General features: G+C 42.6%; 5 protein-coding genes across 5 annotated transcripts; 3 read left to right on the forward strand and 2 right to left on the reverse strand.

Moving 5' to 3' along the window:
* Positions 1-1,355: 1,355 nt before the first annotated feature.
* Positions 1,356-2,665, forward strand: Bfra_010450 (putative zinc-binding oxidoreductase protein; the record flags this gene model as incomplete). The annotated part of the gene is made up of 4 exons (XM_037340782.1): positions 1,356-1,641; positions 1,698-1,968; positions 2,025-2,109; positions 2,228-2,665. 4 exons carry the CDS (start codon positions 1,356-1,358, stop codon positions 2,663-2,665), a joined length of 1,080 nt encoding a protein of 359 aa, XP_037186425.1.
* Positions 2,666-3,501: 836 nt separating this feature from the next.
* Positions 3,502-7,046, reverse strand: Bfra_010451 (putative ankyrin repeat protein; the record flags this gene model as incomplete). Its single annotated transcript, XM_037340783.1, has 4 exons — positions 3,502-5,332; positions 5,394-6,026; positions 6,082-6,722; positions 6,792-7,046. 4 exons carry the CDS (start codon positions 7,044-7,046, stop codon positions 3,502-3,504), a joined length of 3,360 nt encoding a protein of 1,119 aa, XP_037186426.1.
* Positions 7,047-9,194: 2,148 nt separating this feature from the next.
* Bfra_010452 (putative rnapii degradation factor def1 protein) lies at positions 9,195-12,172 on the reverse strand (the record flags this gene model as incomplete). Its single annotated transcript, XM_037340784.1, has 3 exons — positions 9,195-10,489; positions 10,546-11,787; positions 11,869-12,172. 3 exons carry the CDS (start codon positions 12,170-12,172, stop codon positions 9,195-9,197), a joined length of 2,841 nt encoding a protein of 946 aa, XP_037186427.1.
* Positions 12,173-13,537: 1,365 nt separating this feature from the next.
* Bfra_010453 (uncharacterized protein) lies at positions 13,538-14,800 on the forward strand (the record flags this gene model as incomplete). Its single annotated transcript, XM_037340785.1, has 1 exon — positions 13,538-14,800. One exon carries the CDS (start codon positions 13,538-13,540, stop codon positions 14,798-14,800), a length of 1,263 nt encoding a protein of 420 aa, XP_037186428.1.
* Positions 14,801-16,227: 1,427 nt separating this feature from the next.
* Positions 16,228-17,530, forward strand: Bfra_010454 (uncharacterized protein; the record flags this gene model as incomplete). The annotated part of the gene is made up of 2 exons (XM_037340786.1): positions 16,228-16,261; positions 16,554-17,530. The coding sequence occupies 2 exons, from the start codon at positions 16,228-16,230 to the stop codon at positions 17,528-17,530; spliced, it is 1,011 nt and encodes a 336-aa protein (XP_037186429.1).
* Positions 17,531-18,884: the final 1,354 nt, after the last annotated feature.

The following is an 18,884-nucleotide window of genomic DNA, read 5'->3' on the forward strand; positions in this document are numbered from 1 at the left end:
AAGACAATTCGAGGCGACTCTGGTTATCTTGTAAATTATTTTTATATGATATGTACAATCAATATGACCGCAATCACGCTGTGACTTCAATTTTATCGAATAAGTATTTCTCAAGTGGCTTGTTGCTGAATATATGCCATTTATCATTTGCTTCACTGACGCTGCGGAATATCGGAAGTCTAGTTGGTAATGGCATTATACTCGAGATGAGCCACAGCCAATAATTGAAACCCTCGCATTTCAAGCGGAAAGCTCCAAGAGTATTATATTGCATCTACTGCAGCTAAATGCCTGTTTTATAAGCCTGATCAGAATATCAGGAGTGTTGGCCACGTTAGATTGAAGTATTGGTGAAGCATAGTAATCGAGCGAAACCACCTTATTGTACAAGCATAGAATATATATTCATGTACTAGCCACACTAATTACTTTCGCGAATTATGTACATTAGTCACTCGACTAGACACTCTTCAAGTGAAGGGATGTGCCCAGTAATATGCAGCCAGTCACCCAACTTAAAACCTCATCGATACAATTGCTCACTATAGACAATCGAGTCTGTTTACATCTATCGGTACTCAGATTATAGACTCTCTAAAAGGTGCAGAGATGTAACATGAAGTTGTGGGCCAATGAATTTCCATCTGAAATTAAATTCTCGCTAAACTTTATTTTAAGGTTTTAGGGGGAACATGGGGTAATCTTAGCGATGGGGTAGGTGAAGGTAGGATCAACTTGGTCTAGCGTCCCTAGTTAAAGACACATTATAATAAATTTATGTGATGCTACGAGTTAAACTGCAAAGATCTTTTCCTAGTACATACCATTTACGACTAGTACATGATGTTCTAGTAAATCAAATGATGGTAGCACGACTAAATGTGAGTCGGATATCTTGATAGCAATACAGCTGTAAGTTCTCAGTCATTGTTATTGTACATACAAGAAACTTCTGTACATGGTCATGGTTCAATTGCCATCGGTCTGCCTCCTCGTAACACAGCACATCGAGGTCGCCAACTAGAACCTCTCAAAGTTCGTCCGAGCACAGACCACCATTAACATATCGTCCTCGATCACCTGAACAGAAAGTCCAAATGCTGACTGATTACGCTTATAAACCTTTTTGTTTCTGAACACCGATCATGCAGTCATCCCGATCGATATCCTTGAGTAGAAGATGATTAACTCCTTATCCGAACTCCGCTCTGTTGATGTTGAGAAATACAATTGTCAGCAACGGGCGTATTATTCATGGATTCGTAGCTTATAAGAACGGATCAGGTTTTCACGATTCTCACAATTCACCTTCAGAACTGTTGAAGGTCATTCTCAGTTTGTTATCTTACCCCAAAATGAATTCCACCCCAGAGAACTACGGAATTGTCAAAACAGCTGTTGGAGAAGCAAGATTGCAGCCAATTCCCATCCCACGACTTCGGGATGGTTACATTTTCGTTAAGACAATTGCCGTTGCAATAAATCCCACAGATTGGCAAACCGTAGATGAAAAGTCCAGTCCAAGGACAAAGGGTCCCACGCTTTTGGGATGTGATTTTGCCGGGATCGTGGTTGAGGTTGGGAAGGGTGTGGAGAAAGAATGGAAGAAGGGAGATAGAATAGCGGGGATGGCACATGGAGGTTCGTCTTGTGTATAATGAAATGAATCTGTTTGACAAGTGCTGATAACAATATAGGAAATGACCTCGAGCCTGAAGATGGAACATTCGCAACGTATATTGTGGTCAAAGGCGATGTTGCATTTCACATTCCGGATAATGTCAGTTTTGAGGAAGCTGCATCGCTTGGCGTCGGAGTCACTACTGTTGCATTGGGCTTCTACAAATACTTGTCTTTAACCCTCCTGAAATTTCCGCTTTCCATGCCGAATCGTCAGCGCGAGCTCCCTATTTTGATTTATGGAGGAAGCTCGGCAACTGGAACATTAGCCATTCAGTTTGCAAAGTTGTAAGTTCTCTGTCCCCAGTCAACCATTTATTAATAACTAACAGATACCATAAAAGGTCCGGATTGCAAGTAATCACTACGACGTCACCGAAGAACTTTGAGCTGTTGAAAAGCTTAGGTGCGGATCATGTTTTAGATTATGTAAGAGAAGACAACTTTTGGCTTGTGGAATTTCTTGACTAAGTCGCGGCTTTGTCTGAAGATTGAATCTACATCTGAAATGCTCAAAACTCCAAGATAGCGTGCTAATATCATCCAGCATGATACCAACTGCGGAGCCGAAATCCGCTCGCTTACTCAGAACAAACTTCACCACGTCTTCGACACAATAGCCACCCAATCCAGCGCTCAAATCTGTGCCAATGCACTATCTACCTCCGGCCACAATCTTTATGTAAATCTCATGGGTATTGAAATGCCCAGAGATGACGTTAGAAACATTTTCTTCCTCGGATACTCGGTTACTGGCGAAGAGTATGAGATCGAAGGAGAAGTATGGCCAGCTGCTCCTGAAGATTTTGAACTCGGGAAAAAAGCTTTTGCACTATTGGAAAGATTGTTAGAGAATGGGCTGATTAAGAATCATCCGGTGAAGATAATGCATGGTGGCTTGAAGGGAATATTAGAAGGAATGAGAGAAATGAAAGAAGGAAAAGTAAGCGGGGAGAAGTTGATTTACAGAGTTGGGGAGCCTTGATATATAATTGAGGGATAATTATGTCTTGGAATGAATTCCCAGTGCTATCTCACCGTTCCAATAAATGAACTAAACTTCAGGGTGCTTCTCACAACATATCATATGGGTGTGGGTACTTATGGCTTGGCTTTGTATGTAACTCAATCTGATGATTCTGACCGCGTAGTTTAAGAAAAATTCGGCCTTTGGTGCCACAAAAAGGTGATGGTCCAAGTGATGTAGATATCGACTACATCTACTCACTCAACCTTCTCCTTGATTCACTAAGCTTTCAGTCTAAGAATGAACCATTGGTCTCTCCTCATACAAGCAAAGTTTTCTCAGCTTATGTGATAATCGCGGATTACTTGACATGAAATCAATCAATTATGTATAAAAAGTTGCTTCATGTAGTTCAATGTCCCATTCTCCTCATGATTCTAAATGAATATTTGTATTTGGTCTTTGTTCAAATGATTTCTCTGGTTCGATGCAGGACTATTCACATATCATACCATTTTTGAAGTCGATTGATTATCATTGTAGGTCAAAGAAATGTGTTATGGTGCAAAGTCTCTTATATTAAAATGCGTCCGTAAAGAATGAATGCCCATAATCTTAAAGTGAAGTTTTGACCATCTATTACATATAACAGCACTTTGACACCTCGAAACGTGATCATCTTTCAATACCTCAATCGAATTCACATGCGACTGTATCTTGAATGAAAACCGAGTCCCCTCAATATTCAATACCACCCTACACGATTTCAACACTCGCTTGTTCCATTTCGATTTGACACCTTCGGTGGGAAACCCACCACCTATGGGTACCTAATATTCATCGACAAATAATCTTCATATATCTTCCGCAAAATCATCTTGTGATTCTATAGTCAGACTTTGGATAATAGATCTGGAAGCCCACCTTTGGTACTTATCCACGTGCGGGTTCCTGTACGATTTCCAAGCTTGATCTAATGCAGTAAGACCACCGTTATTCACAATGGAAGGATCTGCACCTTGTAATAAAAGAATTTCCACACCGTCTCTCGAAGAAAATGGGAAGAAAACCTCGGCTGCAAGACTCAAAGCAGTATCCCCTTCATTATTCTGTGCATTGATAGGCGTACCGGCATTGACAAGTACTGGCAACAGCTCATTCACACTGTTGTCACGATGTACAGCAACATGCAGGGCTGTGCATTGAGAATTATCAACCGCCGCTATGTCTACGCCCTTGTGTATTAGATATTCAATAACCCTTTCGAAGTTTTCAGGATAGTAGCCTCTCATATAATTATGATTTTCCTTAGCTATGAAATGTATAAGTGTGGCTCCTGAAGGATCCTTGGCCATGATATCTGCCCCAAATAAACAGAGAATATCTAGGATGGCGATATTGCCTTGTAATACAGCAATTTTTAAAGGTGAAAAGTCTTGGTTATTTTGTTTGTGTACGCTTTCGTAATTGTCTTCCAAGATTCCATATTCATCGACACCCACAAGAGAAGAAATAACACTATTGGTCTCACCATTCGAATTGGCTCCATGATGAAGTAGAAACTTGACCATTTCTTCGCGATCTTTCTGAACAGCTATACCAAGAAGACTGTGACTTTTGTATCGATGTTTCAGTTCTTTTGTGAGCGAATCGTTGACATCTATCATGAAATAGTCAAGTAGAGTCTTCGCAACTTCAATGTGTGAGGCCTCGATAGCTTCACCAAGGCTCATGCAGATAATCTCGTGCCCGGGACTGCCTTTCGCATAGTAGTCACTATATCTGCTAAGAAATTGTCTAACGATCATGAAATACCCCTCCTTAGCTGCATACACCAATGGGTAATATATTTTCCCAACAGAATCGGTCATAGATGCATTCCAATCAATATTTTTGTATGGCAACAAAGTCATGATAATTGCCATCAATCCGTATATACAAGATATGTCTTGGATATGTGGAGGGTTTGTGGGGTCAAATTCGTAGCTTTTGATTTTACAGAAATCTCGGCGCCGCTCTGTAACTCTGGTGGTTTCAATCCACTGTTCGTATGATGCACTATGGCCCATATCTAGATCATTACCGATAAATTTTTTCAAAAACTCGCTAGTTACCACATCTGGCTGCCCTAATTTACAATGTTCAGGCCAGTACTTCACTGCGTAATATTGAAAATATTCACGTTGTCGAACAATTTCGTGTGCCTGCTCTTTGGAAGTGATGGCAATGCGATTACGCAAAAAAATGTAGAGACATCGATTCATCATGAATAATTCTCTGGATTGGATGCTGAAATAATCTCTTGGGGCGCATTTTTCCAGAAATTCTCGGACCGAAAGATGTGCAAAGCGTAGAATCCGTTCTTCCTCATCAAAGATTATCAAGTTGCAACAAACGTCTAGTAACTCATCAACTGTAGAGACCAGGACATCGTTTGTGTCAATATCAACAGTGACTGCAGCGAGCATCTCAATCTGACTGAGTTTCCGCCTCGTGCTTAATAACACCTGTAATGTCCTGATGGCGGCTTTCTGACTTGGCTCTTCCATGTTCATAATATCTTGATAAACAAGATGATGAGATTCTTCAAGCGATTTCGGGAGCTTTCTGAGAACACTATCAATATCTCCTTTGACCCTAACCTGCTTACACAATTGCTGTATCTGCAAGGTCACCCATCTAAACCTGTTTAACGGTTCATCTTATCAGTAACTGTCGTCTCCAGAACAGAAGCAGATGAACCTACATTCCTTGAGATCCATCGATAAGAGCTTGAGTTATTTGTTGCTCTATTTTCTTCTTTTCTTCGGGTAGAAGTTTTCCTTTAACTATCCTTTTCTTTTCAATTGCCTCGGAAACTTCCTTTTTGACATAATCCTCAATATCTTTGGAAATGTGGCTAGATTGAATTGAGATGCATGGTGAATCGTCAAGTTGACTGACTATGTCATTGTCTCTCCTGCTCGAAATGAAAACCTTGACAACACTGGCAGATTCATCAATGATGGTTTTCAAAGATTCAATAAGGCTGTATCTCTTACTAGGGTCGCATTCATCTAGTGCATCTATCACCACATAGAAAGGATCTACTTGAAGTATCTTAAGAAGCACTTCAGTAGTCTCATTCGAATTCAAGAGCTCCTGTGGAGGAGAGATTCCTCGGTTCTCTTTTATCAAATTCTTGAAAATCTCAACAACAGGCTTTCTGATTGGAAGATTAGCGGTATTTGATGATACTTGCTCTAAAATACTACGTAGAACTTCTTCGGGGTTGGCTCTCTCGGGCTCTGCAGTGTTACGAGAACAATAGAAATATGCGACTGGAGCCGCAGTCCCCATGCTGGAAGACTCCTGACAAAGACTTTCGATCACCGCGGATCTGCAAATGCTGTCAGAACTCTGATTGTGTTGATATCTCAGCTGGCGTTACCTACGTCAAGACGCTTTTCCCGCAACCGGCTATTCCATTGAGCCATAGTATAGACGACGCACTTGAATCCTTCCACTGGATGTAGTCTGCCGAATTTAGAAGCCATTCGCAGGAGCCTTCAAGGCGCTCGCTCCGCTTTAGTTTGTGATGCTTTCGGTACGGTATTGTTGAGAGCCATTTTAACAACGTCTCGCGCTCTTGAAGTTCTAAAGAATCTTGGTAGTCCTGCAAAATTGTTGCGCTTCTTACGATTGGTTGTTCAAATTGTCGAAGAATATCTTCGAATTGACGAATGTATTGAGCGTCAATCAACCTGGTACAATCTGCAACTCGTTGATGTTTGACCCATACCATTTTAAGGCCATCTTGTAATTTATTCGAGGGCAATTTGATTGCCGAGATTAGACGGTTTGGGGTGCTTTTTCGATATATTTGAATTGCATGTGATTTAAATGTCAAAATCGCCACATAAAGTTCCAGCAAGGCTCCATCAAAGCCCGTGTCATGACCAGCAGATTGTGAGTACAGATCTTCGAGCACCTTGCACTGAGCGATCAACTTTGGGATTTGTTCCAACCCCTCGATCAAAATCCCAAGCGACTGGCTATCTTCGACTGCAATCGTAAGAAGCAATCGTACCGCTGCCTAAGGGAGAGCTGCATGGCCAGGGTCGTAACTAGCGATAACGTCTCCCACATCCTTCACTTTATTCACCCAGATAAGGATCTTTTCGAAGAGATCTCGGAAAATCACAGTTGTGCCATTCTTCTTTTTGTATTTCCAAGCTTTTTCTATGCACAATTCCCACTCTTTGTGGAAAGATTGTGGATGTCTTAGAGAATGTCCAAATAACCCGTTCGAATGGGGTCTAGTTTGATTTCGTCTTTGTCTTCCTTCTCCAGTGATTCCCAGGCTTGGTGCCATCGTTTCTCGGCCACTGTACGCTGCGGTATCGTGGGAGTTGAACATGAGCTAGCCATTTCGAAAATTATACAATTTATATATGGTTGTAAAATATTTGGGGGGAATGAATTTCTTCTACGTTTTTGGGGCGTTGCCATTTCTGCGAGGCTGGCCTTGGTTGCCATCACAATTGTGTAACTATCCAGAAGGAGCCGACAAACTCACTGGCCAATTAATAACCTTGTCCATTTCGAATCCCACAGTTCAAGTGGACTTGAATAATCAAAATCACAGGGGTGGAGGTCACATATGATTTGCTGGTTATTAGCCCAGTGACCGCAGCTTGGCAATAAGCTCTACCAACCTAACCTTGTATTTGAGTTCTTGATTGAGTGAATTGTCGTTCTTTCTCAGTTCGAGACTATAAGGGATATACTTCATTAGACCACGTTGTTTCACACACCTTCTCTAGGTATATAAATTGTGATTGTTTTGGTTCCAATAGAAGGAGGTGGAACCTAAGCCTTAAACCCTAATTTAACAAATCGCGACGGCTCTCGGGCTGATTTCATACCGTATTGTCTCGGACTCAGCTGCTAGATACTCAAAAGAGAGCTGGGTGTTTGCAGGATGCGCCGTGTACAGGTGTTGAGTCTTCGCACCCTCTTGTTCAGGTATGGGAAGAGTTATAGTACCTCGAGATACCTACCCTCCACAGTCTAAACTACAGGTTTTATAATTCAATACCAAGCGCGTCGATTGATCCCTCTTCGTTTTAGTCTCCTCTCCACCTCCTCCGCCACTCCCACCTTAGACGATTTCTATCTATATCCTCCACTCTCCCCCAACCAACTTCACACCAAGTTAAAACCACACATTATATTCAACTCAAGTCAGTTCAGCTCAACTCATCCTCAACCCTAAGCCCTCGGTCCAACCACTACCAAACAAATCCCTAGCACTAGAAACATCAAAATCAAAACCAAAGAAAAATCAATCCAAAACCAAGACTAGATACAAAACCTGAAGTCAATCCAGAACTAATTCACCACCACACCCCCTCCCCCTTCCCCTCCTCGAACAACCCAAACAAAGATAAATCCACTCCCCAAATCCACCAATCAATAAAGACCCTCCTCAAAATCCAAGAACAGGGTAAAGTAACAAGCACGGAACAGAAAGCTTATCCAAAATTACTCGACGACTATAGGTAATTAGACGAGCAAGTAAACCGAGGAATTCAAACCACAGCCAGGGAGCCTCAGGAGTGAGAAGATAAAACATAAAAGAGAAAGAAAGACGACAGGAACGAGAAGAGAAATATAAAAGATACGATGAAAAAAATATATGTAAAAAACACGGATGAGCAAGTTCCCACTCCCATTCTCCTTCTTCCCCTTCTTCTCTTCAAAGAGTTCCTTGCCTCTAAAAGTTGAAACTCTTAACTACTTATTTTGCTACTGACAAAGTGTATATAGCGCTGAGTATGCATCATCATCATGTATTTTCGACGTTAAAGACTGATGTAGAGAAAGATATATTCAAGAGTTGATATCAAAAAGATATGAACTGAGATCAGAAAACTCTCCTGCATTAATATGCATACCTAGGTACCATCACATCATACAATTACCCATACCAAACAAAATCACACTCAAATTTCACAGACACAAAAAACAATAGCAACAAGCACATTGCCACAAATGAAGCAGAAAACTATGCAGTAGTCAAAATAACCATCAAATTGATATGTTCATGACTATCCATCATCTAGTGATCTGATTACCCTCTCCAATGGATTCATTGTCCACCCTCATATCTCTCAAAATCAATTCATGCATCCCTCCAGTCTCATACAATCATGCAATGCATCCTTATGAACCCATTCCATTCCATCCCACCCCCAACCATCATTTGAGTCGTGAAGATAACTATTTGAAAACAATGAATTTGTGTGCCTTTTAGAAGAGTGAAAACAAATCCAGCCAGCCATAATGTTGATATAAATCCAGATTTGTTGAATGTGCAATCCAGATTTTTTGCTTGTGCATCAAGTCGTTAGACAATGAAAATAAAGAAAACAATAAAAGCAGGAAAATGAATTTTTGGTCGTAGTAACACAGTTAATTTTTAGTATGAAGATCGAATTCTTTCCCTCAAGAAAGATCAACAACAGCTACCAAAGGATGTGCAAGCTAATTTTGGCCAAATGAATTAATGTCCATAGTTGCCACCCCATCCACCACGTTGTTGGTTATTACCAAAACCCTGGTAACCCCCATAACCTTGGTAGCCTCCATATCCACTACTCTGGTGACCTTGACCAGCAGCCTGGTGACTTCCAACACCTCCAAGACCACCATATTGGCTACCAGCTTGGCTACCATGGAGTCCATGTCCTTGAAGATGACTTGGGTATCCACCATATCCACCTTGTTGAGATTGGGGTGGTGGCAAGACTGATCCAGGGGTGGCATTGGTGGCAGAACCAGGACGTCCAGCTTGGGACAAAGATGGGCTTGGTCCATTGGTTGTCTTTGATTCACCGAAAGGTTTCAAGTCATCACTAGCTCCTGGTTGGCTACCTTGAGTTGCATTGTAGTGCTGACCTGAAGGATAAGCACCACGGCTAAATGCATCATGAGAACCGGCACCGAAACCGCCGCTTCCACCTAATGCTTGAGGAGTCTGGGACGATTGGGACGATCCAGCTCGGCCATACTCGCCCAACCCTCCTCCGACTGCGGAATCGCGACCATGGAGAGAAGATCCAGCGAATCCTCCAGCAGCAGGGGTAGAAGTGTGGTCATATGGTGCACCAGGGGACATGTAACCTTGGTATGGTTGACCATGAATGCCACCCTTTCCACCCCCATATGGAGAGCCACCGTAGCCACCGTAGCCCCCGGCTTGTTGGAATTGACTCATGTAAGCATTGTAGTATGGGGTTTGATAGTAAGGATGACCATATGGATAGGCTCCCTGGGGTTGTTGTGAATGGCTAGGTTGAGGTTGGGTCGTTTGAGCAGCAGCACCAGTTTGTTGTTGGCTTTGAGCTACTGGGTTAGGAGTAGTGTGTCCACTGTTCTGTCCTTCTCCTGCTCCTGCAGTTGCATAGCGAGATTGGGATTGTTGACCAGAAGTTTCAGTTTGGGGTCCATTATATCCACCATAAGATCTTTGAGACGATGAAGCATCTTGACCTTGGCCACCTTGTTGCAAGTTATATTGTTGCTGGTAGTAACTGTTGTAGTTTTGTCTTTGTGGATCAGAGGTGTAGTAAGAAGAGTAATCGTTGGGTGCAGAAGAGAATGCACCAGATTGTTGCTGTGCCTGGGATTGAGATTGGCTTGGGTAACCTTCAAATGGGCTTTGCGAGCTTGGTGCTTGTTGACTGAATGCATCGTATGGCTTCTGTGGTAATGAAGACTGCTCTTGAGATCCTGGTTGTCCATATCGGCCATATTGACCCAATTGAGAGCCAGCTTGAGATCCTTGTTGAGGTGCACCTGTGAAGTAGAAAAATTAATAGCTGCTAAGTGAACGTGTTGGGCGCGAAACTTACTTTGAGAAGAAGGATGAGTTTGTGGGGAAGGAAGGCCGGGGGCAGCTGTTGGGTGAGTAGCAGCAGGCAATCCTGGAGCTTGCTTTGGGGTTGGCAAGGTTTCAGAAACTGGGGCAGCTTGTTGAGGGGCGGGAGGCAGAGTAGCTCTTGGTGCTACTGGGGAATGCTGAGGTGGCTGAGCTCTAGTTTCTGGCTCTTCACGATCACCATCAACATCATCTTCGCCTGTAAGGTTGAATGCGCCGAATTGTACAGCAGCTCTATCCACTTCACGATTTCCTGGCATGCGAACAGCTTCTTCCTGGTCGAGTACGCGGCGTTGAAAGCTTGGTGTGCGACCTGATGATCCGGTAGCCTTTAATGCAGAAGCTTGGAAACCACTGGTTGGAGCACGGGAAGCAGCTGAAGTTTGAGTTGGCAATGCTGTGTAGGGTGTAGAATTTCCAGTAGCATTTCCAGGAGCATTTCTTGGGTCCCAGGAGCTTGCAGCAGTGCTTGCGGCTGTCGCACTTGGGGGTGGAACAGATTCATCTGGAACTTGTTCGAGATTCGTTTCCGTCAATTCGTCCTTCGATGGGGTGAGATTAATATTAGCTTCGGGCTCGACAGGTGGCTCGACAGGTGCAATAGGTTCTGGAATTTCGATGGTTTCTGGTTCGGGAACAGAAGGCTCTGGCTCTGAAACGACTGGGGCTTCAACGGGTTCCTCTGGCTTGGGGAGCTCTGCAGGCTTTTCCACGGGTTCTGGGGCCTTCTTTGGCTTAGGTGCTGGTGCAAACATACTTGCCCAACTCTTTTTGACACCATCAGGAATAATAGTTGAAGCGGCACTTGTAGCAGCGGCAGCAGTTGTAGCAGCAGCGTTGGTTGCTGTAGCACTCCAAGTGTTATCAGCCTCAGCAGGTTTGGAAGATTCCGCATCGGCAGGGGTATCTTTAGTCGTGTTTTCAGTAGTGGCAGCAGTATCCCAAGCGTTGGATTCAGTTGTAGGAACAGAGACTTCGGCAGTTTCGTTACGTGTACCATTTGTATGCGCAACTGGAGCTCCACGAGTTCTGCCACCTCTGCCTCTTTCGTTACCGCGACCACGTCCTCTAGTACCGTCGAATCCACCTCGACCGCCCCGGGAAACTCTTCCAGTGTTGGTTGACTCATTAAGAGGGGCAGATGAAGTTGAATCGTGAGCTTTGGACTTAGATCGGTCTTTCTTATTTGAAACTTCTCCCCATTGTGAAATGGTACCTTTGATGGTGAAAGGTTAGTAAACATAATTTAGGAAAATAGTCTTGATAAAGATTGTTGAAAATTGAATGAAATTCTTACCTTCCGAAATGCGCTCAACAGTACTTTCTAAATCTCCATCGGTTTCCTCGAGGGCCATAACGACATCCTCGTCTGTCCAGCCTGGAAACAATTCTTGGATGGTGCTCACTTTACTACCATGCTTCTTCTTTAATTGAACGACTTCACTATTATTTTGCTCAATTGATGCAGTAGTAGATGTGTTCTCGTTGGTTGCATGACTTCTTGCTCCGCCGCGACCACCAGCTCTTGATGTAAAACCTCCACGACCACCACGAGCTGAACCTCTGCCACGAGGCGTTGGTCTGGGTTGTACCTCTGACATTTTATGAGGGTATGTGTATTTGTGTAAGCAAGAGAAAACGTAATAGGAGAAAAAGAGTTGAGGGAAATGTAGAAGATTGTTGGATTGTGGAGGGTTTTCGTTGTATTGTTAGAGAGGAGGAATGACGCTTTTGGTTTGGGATTTTAGGTGAGGTAGGTTAAAAAAGGCACAGGGCACAGATTTAAGCTCTCCTTTTAATAAAATCGGCTTGTCGCGTCAGTTATGTAGGATTATCCACGAGGTTTACTTCTAAAGTAACAAAATTTATTTTAAAATGCGAAAACAAAAGGGTTTGTTACACAATTGAAAAATTGCAATAAAAAGAATAGACAATTATTGGAAGTTATTCAAATGAGCACCACATAGCAAGACATGGTTGATTTCTTACTCTCAAATTTTGAGAAATTCTGATTCCTTTACTACAATTGAATGTTCAAAAGTTTCCTTGGCTCTGAATTTTAGCGCAATAATCACGTGAGATTAGATAATACCTTGGCTCTATGCATCATTTTCATGGAGCAAACTCTTATAATTGGTTGGATTTATCACCAAGGGCGTTAGGCGGCGGCAAAAAGAGCAAACCACAAAAGACCACAAGATCACGGCAGACGAAAAGTGCTTGGTATGAAATAAGGACGGTAACCTGGAGACGAGAGGAAGTGGGAGAGTGGCTCAAGCATTGCACATTCGAATGCACTCAGGTATTGATTGATATCTTATAACACTTGTTACTGAGTCGATTACAATGTGAAGCTTTCTATCTGACAGAATGACAAGCGTTAATCGTGGCTATCTAGATTATGCATCAAAACAATGATTCATTGAATTGATAGAAATCGAATAATTCGAAGAAAGCAGTGATTTGTTACGTCCAGAATGTGGCTGAGGCTGAGGACTGGTGGGTGGCACGAGTGGGGTGGATACGACGATTATGAACATGCGCTGATTGCTGGTACAACATCTTGAAATCTGCGGATTATCATTATCGCAAAAGATACCTAGTCACTGCTGCTGGCATACCTCAAATCCTATCATTTGACTTAGGTATATCCTCTAATTGCACTACCAATCTTACTCATCCCCACCTGTTACAGATGTGGTAGATGAGGTGTACACACATACTGACCGTGCAAAGGTTCCTACTGCAGAAACCGAGGAAGTTGGCGTTCACTCACTCCCCTGACCGTTCCACCCACTTTCAACTATTCCATAGTTTGATTGTCATACTACGAATTAAGTAATCAGAAGAGGGCCTGCATCATTACGTCGATCGTTCTACCTTCAATACGACTTACCATAAAACATTCTGCTTCCAGGGACTGCATTTAAACAATTTAAATTGCTCGCAGACCGGACCTCTTGACGATGTTTCGAACTACTCCACCAAGTCTCTTTCGCCAACTGCCCGCCCTTCTCAAATTTAAGCTTCATCAACCCCTACCCTTAACTCAACGTGAATCTACACAATTACTCGAACTTCTCACGACATCGTTCCGACAGCAACTCGACTCGGAGCATGGTCCTTCGCACACGAGTAGCAATGTCGAACCAACTCAATCCAATAGACAGTATCAAAATGGCAGACCCAGACGTCTCTCAGACTCTGGTCATAAGCACACCGATCGACACATCAAGTCCATTCTCACAAATCCTCTTTTTAACCAACGAACGCAACAAAGGGGCGAGCCTGGATCCACGCAGGATCCAATGGATACATTTGATAGGGCTGTTGGGCGCGGAATGATGACTTTAAATTATGCAAAAGCAATTTTGATGGCAAAAAAGAAACAGCTTCAGTCTTCGCACGAAACATTGGAAGAAAGTATGAAGAAATCAGGCGCCGGACTCAAAATTTTGAAGTGGTTGACGTCAAGTGGTATAAACCAGAATATTGAGTTCTTATTGCAAGATCAAAGATTTGCAATTCTACTCTTTGAGTTCATGCGTGCAGAAGGTTATGAAGAAGTATTTTGGGAGTGGATAAGCAAAGCCATTCACAATACCAACGCTACAGAATTTGAATTCCGTGGTGTGGCTCAACTCCTTTCTAAAATTGTTACACTTACAGCCAGACTCGAGGCATCGTTTAATGATTCAATCTCTATTTTACTTCGAATAACAAACATGGCGAAAGACTTGCGATTCGAAAAGGTTCACAGTCTTTTAACACAACCCGGACAGCATGTATTTCACTTAGTTGTCGAGTCCTCTCGACAAGTGCGAGAAGCCACTTCAATAGAAGCTTTCAAGACATTCCAACAAATTCTGCCCGCGTTTAGCATCCATGATGTTGACCTGCACACTTTAGATTTGTATTCCCCATACCATCGATCCGCAGACCATTTCTTAGAATTCCTTCGACAACAAGATTCTTCAAGAGGGTCGGAAAGCGAGGACCTTGTACAACCATTTGAAAAGAACGAGGCGAAGAAGATGGTTTCGATATCTCTGATGGCAGCCAAGATTCTACTCGAGCAGAATCGGGTCAACGATGCAACTTGGGTAATGGAACACTTGCGCACAAATTATCCCAAACTATTAGGAATTGAAGCAGATAATCAGGAACGGAAAGGAGAAGTTGATGAGGCATCAAGTATTCAAATACTAGAGTCCTTCAGCATAGCTTGAGCCGTAGCTTGATTTCTAGTTAAGCTGGCGAGCATTTTGATGTATTTATATGTAATTGGCGTTAACGGCGGGTTGACCATTGGTCAGTGGATGGTTGGAGGGATAGGACACGCATTGCGATACCGATACATCAATGGCCATGTTTGGAAATATAACATGAGACTAAAAATCAAAGTCTATAAACAAATGCTTCTCTCCTTGATGACTTATTGCGGAATATTCTGGTTGGTATTAAGATTTTTCAATCTCATACCGCTCTCAATTACAATACAAGTCACCTGTTGAGCTGGAGCATAGTAGAGCATGGTAGAATGTCATTAGCAACCCTTTTACCGTATTGATATACATAAACAGTTCACAGGATATTTTCCTTTCATCTTCATACTGCTAGGCACTACATTCCACTTTGGTAGACACAGCTCTATGTTCTCTATTGCAGTGCGTAGAATTGTAAGACAAGTGATGACGTTATAATTCTGTTCAGTCCTGGTCAGCATCACGTGAATAAACGGGTCTACCCATGCATTAGCTTGATGTTCTCCCCTTGCAGGTCTCGGGATCAGGCACAGGACAAAACTCTTCATCATCAACATTAACTCTCATGGATTGAATTGAGTTTCGGGATCGGGTAATTGAGGTGAACACATCTCAAATCATTCAACATCTCTATCTCTTCGTGTCTCTCATATCATCACAACATTACCTAGGTATTGATCTTTTCTTCAATCATTTCTGCAGTGATATAAATATGTGGGAATGCATCCAAACCCTGCCACTTCCCCGCAATTCAGATCGGTTTTTGATTGCGTTGATTGCGCCTCAAGCACCTAGAAGATTCTGCAGAAACACAAGAAAAGCCGTAGCCGACCATGTCCGATCAAATCAAAAGACAGAGGAAAGAAAAAAAAGAAGAAGGAGAAAAAGGCAAAATAATTTGTGGCTCAATCAGGTATTATATTCCTCTTTTTTCCAAGAATTCTCGATGCCGTAATCAAATTCTTGGACGTCTGATTCGTTGATCCTACATCTTAAACTTGATACTTTGACGTATTGGGTGTAATACCCAAAGGTTGCTAGAAAATCTAATCCATTTCCGGTATCCCCTCTCTACGGTAACCTGGAACTAACCTTGAAAATCATTGCAAAAGCTTGTAGTGCCCGAGAGAGCTTGCAAGCTTGGAGCGTCATATTTCACATATTTACTTTGCTTTGCTTTTCAACGTCAACTCTTTGATTATTTCTCGGTTTATTTTGTCGCAACGCTTCAATTGATACGAAAATTTCTATTTGATTACTCCGATTGAATCGCAAGAGACAATTGAAAAGATTGTGGAATTTGGATTGATATTTTTATCTTGGGCAACTAAGTTATACTGAAAAATTTGAAGATTCCCTAAAAGACCTGGAAGACGAGACGATTGGAAAAGATGGCTGACAATAAGATCGAAGAAGGCGACAAAGGTATGTTGAGATCTATCACTTGTTTTCTATCTACTAGAGAGAAGAACTCTGGATTTTACCACCTGAAAACTTCTTGATTTGTACAAACTTCCCCTCACAATCGCTATTTCCATTCTCGCAAGCTTTGCGCTCCGAGATTCCTTCAACTTCCTCAACTTCTTCAACTCCACTCCACTTCACTCTACTCCTCCCCCATTACTTCACTTGCGCATCATTACCCTTTCACGCAAGACAATGGCGATCTTCAATTTACCTCGGCTTAATTTCACACGACTGACAAATCTTCGTACAGTTTCCTGGAGCTGGGGCGGCGCAAATCCAGATGGAACCGCTGCAGAAGTCAAGCCTGGTGAAGTCTCAGTCACTAGTCATCGCGGAAATGAAATCAAAAAGACGGGGGATGAGGAGAATCCAGCAGTACACATTGAGAGAAGTGGGAATGATGTAGTGAAGTTGGCTAGTGAGTTGAAGGTGGAGGAGAAGGGTGAAGAGAGTAAGGAGGGAGAGGAGACAAAAGAGGAAGAAAACGCCAATGAATCAAAGGAAACCAAGGAGGAGACCAAAGAGGAGACCAATGGCGAATCAAAGGATGAAGAAATGAAGGATGAAACCAATGGTGAAGCCAAGGACGAGGAGAAAAAGGTCGAGGCAAATGGTGAATCAAAGGATGAGGCCAATGGTGAATCAAAGGATGAGGCCAATGGTGATTCAAAGGATGAGACCGACGGCGAAACAAAGGTCGAAGAGGAGAAGGTCGAGACCAATGGTGAATCCAAGGATGAAGAGATGAAAGATGAAACCAATGTTCCAGACGAAAAGGTCGAATCCGAGGAAGAAGATAAAAAGGAAGAGGACGTGGAGATGAAGGATGGTGAAGATAAGGTTGAGGAACAGATCACTGAAGAAAAACCCGAGGAAAATGCTGAGGAAAATGCTGAGGAAAATGCTGAGGAAAAACATGTCAAGGAGGACGAGAAAAAAGATTCAAATGGCAAAGAAGATAAATCCGAGACCAAACCCAAGGCCGGCAACAAGCGCAAAGCAGATGAATTGGAAGATGAAGCAGAGAGTCCAGAAGAGAGCGGCACCAAAAAACAAAAGACCAACGCTACTTCTAATGGCACTGCTAATGGTACTGACTCGAAGAAGAAGCCTGGTAGACCAAAGGGTGCATCCACTGGTACACCTGCCAAGAGGGAAAAGAAGCTTCCTGCTGTTGGTCAAGCTCAACGAAAGACAAGAAGTCAAGCACGCAAGGAATCTGTTTAGGTCACTCAAGAGATCACATTCTCTCCAATTGAAGGCTTGATGAACTTCTCAATTTTTGCACACATTTCAGACAACGAAAACCCCACGTGGGGCGAATGACGAATATGATTCCTTTCAATTGGAAAATTCTACGATATAACTTTGGATGCGTTTTCGAATAATCAGACAATCAATCGAATCGAATCTTCTGGGTATATGGGGAAATATAGTGGTCGGTTTTAGTGGTTATTTTATTGTATTGCATTTTTACGCTTTGTATACTATTGCGGGAAAGGAAAGCTAGGTACCGAGATTCAATGATTCTCTGTACTGAAATTATTTGATATGGATTGAGAGGGGCATGAGAGATGAGAGACGGGAAATGACGAATGATGGGATTGAAATGCGATGCAATGCAAAAGTGGAGCGAGTTATCAATAGGAAACCACCCGAATATGCAGAATGAAATTATTATTTACCCGATGTGAAATGCCAATTTTGAACTCGATCTTCTGTTGTAGGTTATTGAGTACGTGAACTTTGTGATATGTAGTTTGTGACATGGTTCGTGATTTGTGATACGGGTTGGTGAGACAAAGTGAATGTTGAATGGGGTAATGATCACATCACACACTCTCTGTGAATTGAATCACGTTGGTAGAGTTTGAGACATGGGATATATGTGTACTGATCTGTAGGTCGGTCGGTCGGTAGGTCTGTAGGTAGGTATGTGATATAACCTTAATTGTATACCTAGACACCGGTATCTAGGTAGGTGGTGATAGTTGATGAATTGTTGTGAGCGGGTGGTGGGTTTGTGGGTATGGGTATGGGTATGGGTAGATTGGGTTTGTTTCTTGGGTTTGGGAGAGTTCAGGTCGATGGGTGAGTGGGTGAGTTGTATTGTATCTTATGTTTTATGTGTATATCGTTTGTTGTAGGTGTATGTTGTATGTTGTATGTTGTATGTGTATGTTGTATGTTGTATGTGTATGTGAGAGGAATGGAGATTATTGATTTATTGGAGGGGGGGGGGTTAAAAGATTGTTTTATGTTTATGGGAGGTTATGCGGATGGATTGAGTATGTATTTGAGTACCGGTGTGGTGGATGGATAGAAAGGGAATGGGATGTGGAAATCAGTCACAGTCTGTATTTTCGTAGATGATGTATTGTAGGGTAGATTGGGGGAGAGAGGGGATGAGTGATAGAATGATAATTGATGCTGCTGCGGGTGATGATGATGTTGATGGTAATACTGGAACGTACTGACGAAATAAAGTTTACATACTAGGTTAGGTATATAGAGTACCAACGCAACATCGTCACATGGATATTCCCCGGTGTGTGGATGGAGCGAGTGGGAAATTCACGGA

The sequence above is a fragment of the Botrytis fragariae genome (assembly GCF_013461495.1).
Source record: "Botrytis fragariae strain BVB16 chromosome Unknown tig00000797, whole genome shotgun sequence".
NCBI lineage: Eukaryota > Fungi > Ascomycota > Leotiomycetes > Helotiales > Sclerotiniaceae > Botrytis > Botrytis fragariae.